We start from the raw sequence: 10723 nt of genomic DNA, 5'->3' as shown, positions 1-10723 counted from the left end.
TATATATATATATATATATATATATACATACACACACACTGTATGTGTGAAGTGGGGAGGGTGGAGCACCTTAGGTATGCTAATGTCCTCAAATGTGGCAATGAGAGGCAGAGTCGGAAATGCTAAAATGACGACTTGCAAGGAAATAACTCCCTTGGCCACGTCCATCACAGGAACATTACAGTGGGTTTCTGAGAACAGGTTAATTTCTTTTCAGGCTTTTTCGTTGTGCTGTCGTACTTTTCTTTAATACAAAACATGTTTAAAGGACGAATGTTTTTGGCAGATAGTTTTGTCCTTTATAGATTTGAGGTTCACCATTCCTGTTCCCAATTACATTTTTTTTCTCGAATTCCCTGTTTTTCGCTGAAACACCTGTGTTTTTCATTTTTTAATCCAATCCCCTGATCCACAGCTGGTTGTTTTTTTCTTACTTCGTTGCAAGTATAGAGAGAGTCAATTATTGGTGGAATTCCACCATTCACGGGGGCCACAATCAAATTCGCCCAGGCAGCTCGGTTGTCTTTGGACGTTTTTGTGCTTTTTGTTCCGGCACATGGTGGGACAGGCGCTGACGCTCGTCACATGACCCAACAGTCCCACAAACCGGAAGAGTCTCCCAGCCAACAAGGCCGCCGAGCCGAGTTCTTCGCGGTTCTTACCCAGGATGTGACTGTCGACTCCGCCGCCGAACTCCGACCGAGCCCCCGACGTCCACTCCCCAGGGAGCCCCGCCATGGCGCAGTGCGTGCAGTCCGTCCAGGAGTTCGTCCAGGACTCGTTCGTGCCGATGGTGGCCGTGCTGTGCAGCGACGAGGCGGAGAGGCTCACCCGCAAAAACAAGCTCAACTTCGCCGAGCTGCTTAGGCCTTTCTGTCGGCTGACTTCCGAAGGTACGAGCGCGCGAGCGAGCGCCACTTAGCCGCCCCGCCTGAGAAGGAGACGCGACCGGTGGCCCCGGGCGCGGTCTCGTCCGCGTCGGATCGGGTGACATTGCTTCGGGTTGTTAGCACCGCGGCTAGCTCGTGACTAAGCACCGGGCGGACACCCGCGGAGGCGTAGCGACACCTGCCCGGGCTTCGTGACACCTGAGCGGCGAGACCTGGGCAACAGTTAGCGGGACTGCTAACAGGCCCGCTCTGCAAGTGGCTTCAATTGAATAGGAAGTTGTCATTTTCCGCCCGAACGAGTCCGTCGGCTTTCGAGTTTGTTCTTGGTTGACCCGACTCCAGCCCCAGTCAGCGTGGTACTGCGGTTCATCCTGTTAACGCTTCTCAACACTTGTCCTCCCCTTTCGCGCGTCCCTGCTTTGGCGATGTCACGTCAAAGAAGGGCTTCCCTCGGGCTCTGTGACGGTTGTCGTTTGAAAAGCGAGTTTCAAGCTTCCGTTAGTGGTTTATTCGTGTTGTTTCGAGTTTGCGTCCGCGTTTAAAGTGAGAGTTTCGAACCTGGTCACCATTTCAAAGTCAGTTTCAACCTATCTCTTTTGATACAGTTGAGTTGAGTTTTCAGGACAGAAGTAGGGTTTTGCGGTTGGGTTTGAAATTAGGATTTAGAATGTGGAGAGTGTGTCATCATATGTGGTCAAAAAAGTATTATGGTGGTTTTAGGTTAAGGTTGCAAACAAAACAAAGATATTCATGTCAGGGTTTCAAACCTGGTGAGGATCTCCAGCCATGCTTTAAAATTAGGGTGTCAAGTTAGTTGGTTTCAAACAAGTGCCACGGTGCCAAAGTAGAGTTTTTCCATCCTCAACCACAAACAGTTATTGTCTGTCTGTACGTGCCCCGACCCTAATGGGCGACCGACCCGAGGTTCGTCCCGGCAATGGAAAATGGCCGGATGGGAGCGAACGCTCATGGTAATGCCGGTGCTGTTTCCATTCAGGTCATTTGCGGGACCCCAACAACCAGCTTCAGGTGGTCAAGAACTTTCGGATCTGTGTGACCAAGGTGGTGCCGGGCGCTTCCCCGCAGCCCTCGGGCACCGCCCTCAGCCCGGGACAGCGCCGCCGCCTCAACCAGGTGGTTCTCTCCTGCCAGCCACTCGAGGGTGCTCTCTCCACCGCCGTTGCAGCGGGCGACTACGACCTCAGCTTCAACGGTAACTTTTGTGACATTGTCGTGCTGGTCCTTTCTCATCACTAAGCTTCACTTGTATGGTTATCATCATCATATTATTCCTCTTGAGCTCGCTAGGGAAAGTAGCCACAGACAAAGCCAGTGTGTGGGATTTTAGTGACTGGATGGAAATTTCAAGCCGGAGTCAGGCAGTCAAATGTGGATTTCAGGGATAGGGATTCAAAATGAAGGGTTAAAGCCAGGATGAGGGGTTGAAACAAATCTTACGATCGTGGCTGTGCGATCTGGCAAAAATGTCACATTTTTGTCAGATATCTCGACAACCGTATGACTGCGGCTTCAGTGAAAACGACGCAACCCACGCCTCGCCGCTCCATTCAATTCCGGCGAGGTGCCGACCGCTTGTACGTTTTTACAACAAGCTCTGCTATTCTACCCACTGGTAATTTTGAGGTTGTAAATATGGTCACGTAATATTCTAAAAGACGGTCTATGTCTATCATCCGGATGTACTTGACAGCAAACACGGAAGTGGATTTCTTGCGTAAATGCCGTCCAGGCAGCAGCGGCTGCCTGTGTCCCTCCTCGCCGTCCGCAAGATAAGATTGCCATCGGCCGGTTTTAACCGTCGATGAAGGGCAAACTTGGAAGGAGGATTGTGCTTGGTTGAAGTGACGATTAGATGCGACACAAGCGTGGACGGATACTGTCCTCATTCCAAGATATCAATATCTTGACTGTTCGTATCTGGATTTCGATAGGATGAAGTCATATCGCCCAGCCCTAGTTACGATTTAGATGATGATGATGATGATGTCAAGCCAGCCTGACTAATCAGGCTTTCAAGTAAGGCATTCCAATGGAGGGTTCATACCGGGAGTCGGGATCTATTCAACAACGGTCAGCTTGTCAAATTCTGGCTTCAAACGAGGCTTCGGCTTTCAAAGTAGGGTTTGAAGTCAGGGTTGGTGGTTGGCATGTTGCTCTGGTGACCCTTTCTTCTGGCCACTCTCTGCTTCCACCTGTCAGATGAAGCTCTTAAATGTAGCGCCCCCTGGTTCAGTTCATGGAGAGACACGCTGAGCGAGGTGTGCACCTCCAAGCTCTTCACAGGTACCCCCCGTCGTGTGTGTGTGGCTTCCACGTCGACCCGCTCCTCTCGCTTCCTCTCCCGGCACTCCCGCTCTTCCTGCTCCCGTCACCTCTTTGTAGATTAGAACCTTGTTCACGCGTGGAACTCGTGCATGAGTCTGTGAGGTGTTCTTCCGAGCGGTCGGTGAGTCGAGCGTAGACCAGATTGCGGATGTCGAGGACCTTGGCAAACAAACACGCCGATCAGCATTTTGCCGGTTTGCTTGGAGTCGCCCACTTTTGACGCCGTTCAGTCGCCTGACCGTCCTGATCCTTTCCGCCGAGATCAGCCCTCTCAGATCTGGCTCTCGCCTAAGCTTCCGCAGATGCTCTTCTGCGCAAGAACTGTGCAGACCTTGTTACCCCGAGATTCACCCGCTCTTCTCTTCAGCTGCTATTCTCCACAATGACCGTTTGCCAAGATGCTTCTGTTCCCCCAGATTTTTCCCAAGAGCTCCTTTTCCCGATGCTCCACGTTGATTATTGCAAACATCTCTTCCCATCTCTGAGAGCCTCTTCTCCTGCGATCTGGAGATTCGCTTCTTTGCAAATCTCCTTTTTGTGATCCTTAAAATGCCCAAATTGTCATCTCTCAAAGCCTCTTTGACAAACATCTCTTCTGTTAAGATCTTGGTCCTGGCCCGGCCCTTCTTCCCCGCCACACCCCAGGTCATATTCTCCTAAAATCACCCCTTCCTGGCAATCCAAGATTCTCAAAATCCCAAGAATATTTATTGTTTTTCTTCTCTCGGATCAAGAGCCTCTTTCCCAAGATCCTGACCCAAAATTGCTTTTTGTTGACAAGGCCTTCTTTTTGAAAAGCTTGTTTTCAGTCATCAAGTCCCAACACCTTCTTCTCCCAGGCACTTCTTTTTTTTTTTTTTTCTCCTCTCACACCATGGTCCTCTTCTTCCAAGGCCCTTCTCCCAAATCCTTCTTTCTTATGATCTTGTTCGATGTCGTCCCCATTTTTCGTCCGAGCTAAACATCTTCTGAAGTTGTAACGTTCTGCTGTTCTGTCACGGCAGATGTGAGGCGATAGCGAACATCACCAAGCATGCCTTTTTTTTTCTGCTGCATGTTCACCGTTGGCACTTTTTGTCTGCCCAGCGACCACGCCCTGGTTCGAGGCCTACAGGGAGAACTTCCTTCAGTCCATGCCGTCCTCCGACCACGAGTTCCTCAACCACTACCTGGCCTGTATCCTTGACATCCGTTGCTACCCCTTTTTTTTTTTTTTTTTTTTCTTTCTTGGTGCAGGCTGAGTTTCCTTGACTGTTTCCGTTTAGGCCTGTTGGTGGTGTCGTCAAGCGAGGCGGTACCGGTGGAACAGTTTGTCAAGCTGTCGCAGGAGCAGCACCGCATACAGCACAGCGGAGACTACTCCAAACCCAAGTGGTTCATCCCCAACACGCTCAAGTACTACGTGCTGCTGCACGACGTCAGCCAAGGCGACGAGCAACGGTAACGCAACCTTTAGCGGGGTCGGCCTAGTCGGTCAAACGGAATCGTGGAGGCCGGCCCATGTTGCTACGAAGGAAGCGGCTGAGCGTTTCACTCTCGGCGTCACTCGTCAATTTACACTCAACGCAAGGCCCTTTCTACTGATGTAAAAGTTTGTTTATTCCTGGTGCCTGTGGATAGGCCGGGAGATGACGTCGCAACGCCGCTGCTCAGTGCACATCGTCATTGGTACAGTCAATCATTAAAATGATTGATTGCACCAATGATTGATTCAAATCCAAGACATGCGACTTTTCTAAAACATCGCCGGTGCTATTGCAAAAGTCAGTATAAAATCCCATTGATATGCTAAGGAGAAACTAGCATCGACTTCTGGGAGTGACATTTCAGATAAGGAAGATTTACCCATACACCCTGTAGCAACACATGCCTGCGGGAATGTTAACAATGTTCAAAGGCACCTATTCTGGCTAAAGTTATGAAACCGGTGAATAATTCTTTTTACGAATCGTGATTTCAACTTCAGTGCGTTACTTTGAGCTGGAGGCAAAGGCACCTCGGTGTGGGGCCGAGGCTTGAGCGCCCGCATTGACGCCGCTGTGTGGGACGCGACTGCGCTCGTTTCAGGGCCGAGGCGGTCCACGAGGACATGAAGCAGAGGTACGGCCCTCAGGGCTGCTACCTGTTGAAGATCAACTCCCGCACGCTTCCTGCCGAGCAGAACGAGCAGATTCCCGACCCGTGGAGTCAGTACCTGCACAGGAGCGACCCGCAGAGCCAGGTCGGTCCATCCATCCGCCGCTTCCGATCTTTCGGACCGCTCGTTCTCAATTGGTGGCTGGTGGACAGTTAGTGAAGAAAAAGAAAACTCACCTTGTTTCACTGAAAAATCTGGACTCGGTTAGCATGGACTGTGATTGGCCATCGGCGTTCCTCTGATATTGGCAGCGTGTGAACCGAGCCCCGGCACAAATTGCGAAAACCGCGACAAGTTGATGCCCCCGTAAAAGGGTGCTCCGAGATGGTGGCAAAGCGCCGGTTTCAGCCTTTCTCATACTTGGCTATTCTCAGCCAACATGAAGCCTCTCCTCTGCCGACAACGTTGCTTCTTGGCCCCAAGATACGACTTGTAGGTGCCAAAACGATATTTTCGATCTTGGATACGGCTTTGGCCCGAGTGCAAAAAACTAGTCGGGGCGTGAGCTTTTCCACCAATCGCCCAGCCACCGCATGTGCAAAAAGGGGCAAACCTGCAACTCTGCGGGGAAACGCCACCCTGCCTTGTCTTGTGTGTGCATTTGCAGGACCAGCTGGATGACGATGCGGTTCCCGCCTTGAACTCCCGCGCTGATGAAAACAGCGGCGACGTGGCGGAGGAGGCTCGTTCTGCAGACACCGGTCCCTTTTTTGTTCTTGCTGTTATTAACAATCCTTTTGTTTGAATCGAGTTTTGAAGTACAAATTCATACGAGGTCTCATAATGGTCCAAAAGTTAAAGCAAATTTACCTGCTGTAAGACAAAATACCACCTATGGCACATGAGATCTTGATACAAAGAGCGCTACCTCGTGCTGAGCAATTTTCGGACGAGATCTCATCGTGGTTTTTCCACACACAGGCGCCACCTTCACACTTGACAGTTCTAAATAGTTCAAAGTAGAGGAAGCGGCAGCGGCGTTCTGACCCGTCTTCTCCTGTGCGCCATAGAAGGAGGCCGTCCGGACCCGGACTCGGCGAGCAGCTCGGGAAGCCTCCGCGTCCTCGCCGACGCCAAGAAGGGCGCCGGGGAGGCGGAGGTGACGCCGGGGACCCACGGGGCGTGTCTGACCCTCGGTGACCACGACCACATCCGCCAGTTTGTCCAGGAGTTCACCTTCCGAGGCCTGCTGCCTCACATCGAGAAGAATATCAGGCAGCTCAATGACCAGGTGCTCAACACGGGCGCTCGGCTATTGTGTCGGCCGCGTTTCCTCCTCCGGGGCTCACCAACACGTTTAACCCGAGAGCTGCTTCTTGGGTACTGAATAGGGCCGCCGGTTTGATACGCACTTGAGGAAATGGCAAACATGCTTTTATTGTGAAACGTCAGCCGGAAAGCTGCTGCGGGAAAGCTGACGAATTTGCGACGTTCAGGTTAGTCTTTGAAATGAATCCAACGTTACAAACAAGGGAACAAAGAAGAAGAATGGTTGCGATTTCCCAAAAGCTCACGCCAAAATGCACTTGGAAATGCTGCTTGCGCTGTGCATATCAAGCTGCGAGGGACTCCTCGGGCTCGGTCCCAAATGCGCAGGTGGCCCGCGGCCGCAAAAGGCTTGAGTTGATCCTGGCCGGGCAGGAGGAAAGGAGCGCATCGTTGCAAAGGCGACGACTCACCTCGACAATCATCTATCATGCTCGTCCACTGTCCTCTTTCCCGACTTGCCAGTCTTTTGCTCAGCGTACGTCTTCCTGTCTGTCCGCAGCTGGTGTCCAGAAAAGGTTTGAGCCGCTCTCTGTTCACGGCCACCAAGAAGTGGTTCGGTGGCGGCAAAGCTCCCGAGAAGAGTGTCAGTGAGCCCAAGAGCACAAGCGGGCTGCTGTAAGCTCCGCCTGGTTCCGTTGGTGACTTGCGGGGTTTTGCTTTGCTTCCTGATTTTCAACCTGTGATGGCAGCTACCCCCCGGAGGCCCCCGAACTGCAGATCAGGAAGATGGCCGACTTGTGCTTCCTGGTGCAGCACTACGAGCTGGCCTACAGCTGCTACCACACGGCCAAGAAGGACTTCCTGTCGGACCAGGCCATGCTCTACGCCGCCGGTGCCCTGGTGAGTGCGACCAGTGCAAACCTAGAGCGATGAGGTGTCCCGGGAAAACATTCCATGAGCGATTGCTAGCATGGATCCACTTTCGGGTTCGGTCATGAATAGCTTTAATTATTTTATTTGACTTGATCTATCAGGTGATTCCCCGCCCCCAACGGTGTCCTTGTGTGAACTTCTTTCACGAGCAACGTAACAGCAAACCGCAAAGGAGCTAGTTTTCAAAAGCACAGTCATTGATGACAACTTTGGAGCTGAAGTCAAAAGTCGTCACTATTTTTCCCCCCAAAAAACATTGTTGTAGTATGACTATAAAATAAAGCTGTCTCCTTTCTAGAAAGCTTTTTCCGGAAGTTGATGCAAGTTAATGCTGAGGGATCAGAAGCTCGTTTGGGTATCGGGAAGAATCGAGCAAATCACAGAAAGGATTTTAAAAAAGGGGGGGGGCACACTTGTTTTGAATCATGTCATTGGCAGAGAGTTTTTAGATAAGGACAAGAGGCAAAAAGAAGAGATTATATTTGAACGCCCTGTCGGCTTCTGGTTCCTGTTGACACATCACAATCTTGGTTCTTTGTGTTCCGTCTAGGAAATGGCGGCAGTGTCTGCCTTTCTGCAGGCTGGAGCCGCGCGACCGTATCCGGCGCACTACATGGACACGGCCATCCAGACCTACAGAGACGTCTGCAGGTAGCAAACCACCACCAGCCAATTTTACCTTGGCATTAGGAGTAGTCTTCATATTTTTTTATATAGCTAGCTAGCTATATATAGATAGACAGTTAGATATAGATAGATAGATATCTATTAAATGTGTTAGTCTCTCGCAGATTTTCACCTATTGCAAGTTGGTCTTGAATGCATTTTTTTACTATGGGAGAAGATTATGCGAGGATGAGAGTTTGCAAACGGTGAAGGCAAATCATGGCGGGTTCAGCGCCGCGTCGCGTCATAGTCCGAGGGGCTGTCTTCTTCTTCGGATCATCTTGCGGTTGCGTCCCTGCCAGGAACATGGTGCTGGCCGAGCGCTGCGCTCTTGTCAGCGCAGAGATTCTCAAGAGTCAGGGGAAATATTCGGAAGCTGCCACGCTGCTTATCAAAATGACCAGCGAGGTAAGGAATCCTCAAGGTTTACATCAAATAGCGTCGCAAAATGAAACGGGCTTCAGTTTCACACGTGATCACTTTTGCTTTGTCTGTCTTCCCGACCAGGACTCGGACCTGCGCAGCGCCCTGCTGTTGGAGCAGGCAGCCCACTGCTTTATAAACATGCGCACGCGCATGCTGCGCAAGTTTGCCTTCCACATGATCCTGGCGGGTCACCGATTCAGCAAGGCGGGCCAGGTGAGCCTCCGATGCAGTCACATGAAATCGACTTGAGGCACCAGTTGTGGGACTTTGGACTTGCGAGGCTAAAGGGACAGACTCCACCTGACTTGCATGATACTTGCCACAATAACTTGCAACTTGTTTAAAACTCAAAGATTAAGGCTTGCATTCACATTGCATTAAAATAAACAAACCAAAAAAAAAATTGACACACCCCTGGCCAAATGGTAAGTTTAGATCAAGTTAAATATCAGAAATGAGACCAAAACCATTCAACAACTTTTTTTTTTTCTCCTGTCCATAAATTCCTTGGGGGGGGGACTTCTCGAGGAAGCAAAGTGAGGGTTAACAACAGTGTGAAATGAATGGTGTGGTTGTCCTCGTGTGGAAACTGCCACGTGGTTACGTTCAGGGTGAACCAATCACCATTCACGTTCATGTAAAACGGGCCGAAAAAAAAAAACGTTTGGAATGATTGATCTCGGGTTGTCTTATTTTACAAACTTGACGTCAAACAGTAGTGCGTGCGTGCGTGTGTGTGCGCGTCGACTTGCTTGACTCCCCCGTGTGCTTCCTGCTGCGTTTGACTTGGGCCACAGAAGCGGCACGCGCTGCGCTGCTACTGCCAGGCCATGCAGGTGTACAAGGGCAGGTCGTGGTCCCTCGCCGAGGACCACATCAACTTCACCATCGGCCGCCAGTCATTCACGCTGGGCCAGCCCGAGAAGGCCGTGCAGGCCTTCAAGCAGATCCTGACCAACGACAGTCGGCAGACGGCCACGCAGCAGGGCGCCTTCCTCAGGGAGTACCTCTACGTTTACAAGGTGACCGACCGCTCTCAGTCAGCTTCGTGTTCTTTCCCCACAGTGAGCGCCGTTTGACACGGGCTACGTTCTGTATCTCCGCGTCGGTCATTTTGTTTCCCGTTATCCTAATTTGGGCTGCTGGCCGATTAAAACGATCGCGATCAATTTCAGGTTGATTGCGGTGGTCGGCTGCGTTGACTTGAACAAATGTGCGCAACAGCAGCCGGTCACAGTTGACCTATTCCTGCTCCACTTTGGTGCGTGTGATATGACATGAAAAATTCATTTTATTTGATATGCAAGACACTTCGCTTTGAGACCGCCAACGAGCCTCTTGTATGGGAGAAAATGCTGTCCTCTGCCGGTCGGAGTTAGACATTGCAACCTATGACATCTTACAGTCAAACTCCCCTACAGGCCATGCCCGCAATCAAGTGAAATCCGCCATATAGAAATACGCTGTGTACCTCGTCCTGAGGCAGGCTTTTTAAAACATTTATGGCACACACTTTTGATACAATTCAGCCATTTAAAAGGCACATCATCTGTTGAGAGAGACGTCAATAATCGTCAACGAAAGCTGGGCCGAGCCATGCCATCGGCACTAACGCGGGCCCAACCCATCACAGATGCTGGCTTTTGAACTTTCTTTTTTTTTTTTTCTTCAATGTACAGTACTTTGTAGCTTTACAAACGGTTGAAGTGCTACAAGCACGTCCTCTGATGACGCTTGCCCTTTGTGTGCGTTTTGCAGACCGTGATCAGCCGGAGTGGCGTGCGCCTGCCTCACCTGCCTCTGCCGTGCATCCACAGCGCCGCCACCAGGGTCTACTTCGGACACGAGCGCCGCCTGGCCGAAGGTAAAGCTTCGCCCGGCAGCCGGCTCCGGCGGGAGCTGGCGGACTGGTTGTGATGTGGGCTGGCCCGGCGTTCGCAGGTGAGAAGCAGGCCGCCACCCACGTGTCGCTGGACCAGGAGTATGACGCGGAGCAGGCGTCCATGTGGTGCAAGCTGGAGGAGCAGCTGGTGGCTGCCGCCAATCGAGGGGGGGTCCCCGCTAACTTCCAGCCTAGCCAGTGCTACCTCAACAACCAGACGGACAACCAGCGCCA

General features: G+C 51.4%; 1 protein-coding gene across 5 annotated transcripts in view; it reads left to right on the top strand.

Annotated features, from left to right (window-relative positions):
* The first annotated feature begins 216 nt into the window (after window positions 1-216).
* The window catches only part of trappc8 (trafficking protein particle complex subunit 8), a 24226-nt gene continuing 13719 nt past the window's right edge, over window positions 217-10723 (top strand). For 2 of the 5 annotated variants that reach the window (XM_019871754.1, XM_019871755.1), the window contains exons 1-16: window positions 218-893; window positions 1888-2103; window positions 3111-3194; window positions 4323-4412; window positions 4502-4676; window positions 5304-5457; window positions 5981-6074; window positions 6384-6604; window positions 7142-7257; window positions 7332-7482; window positions 8066-8166; window positions 8484-8589; window positions 8689-8820; window positions 9405-9629; window positions 10366-10471; window positions 10549-10661. In XM_019871754.1, coding sequence (XP_019727313.1) covers window positions 737-893; window positions 1888-2103; window positions 3111-3194; window positions 4323-4412; window positions 4502-4676; window positions 5304-5457; window positions 5981-6074; window positions 6384-6604; window positions 7142-7257; window positions 7332-7482; window positions 8066-8166; window positions 8484-8589; window positions 8689-8820; window positions 9405-9629; window positions 10366-10471; window positions 10549-10661 — 2241 coding nt within the window. In that variant the 5' untranslated portion in view covers window positions 218-736. Of the gene's footprint in view, window positions 894-1887; window positions 2104-3110; window positions 3195-4322; window positions 4413-4501; window positions 4677-5303; window positions 5458-5980; window positions 6075-6383; window positions 6605-7141; window positions 7258-7331; window positions 7483-8065; window positions 8167-8483; window positions 8590-8688; window positions 8821-9404; window positions 9630-10365; window positions 10472-10548; window positions 10662-10723 lie in introns of all 5 variants that reach the window. The other 3 variants (XM_019871753.1, XM_019871757.1, XM_019871756.1) reach the window with 3 other exon arrangements.

Source organism: Hippocampus comes, unplaced genomic scaffold (assembly GCF_001891065.2).
Source record: "Hippocampus comes isolate QL1 unplaced genomic scaffold, H_comes_QL1_v1.1 scaffold307, whole genome shotgun sequence".
NCBI lineage: Eukaryota > Metazoa > Chordata > Actinopteri > Syngnathiformes > Syngnathidae > Hippocampus > Hippocampus comes.
The sequence above is the reverse complement of the archived record's forward strand: the minus strand, read 5'-3'. Positions and strand labels throughout refer to the sequence as shown.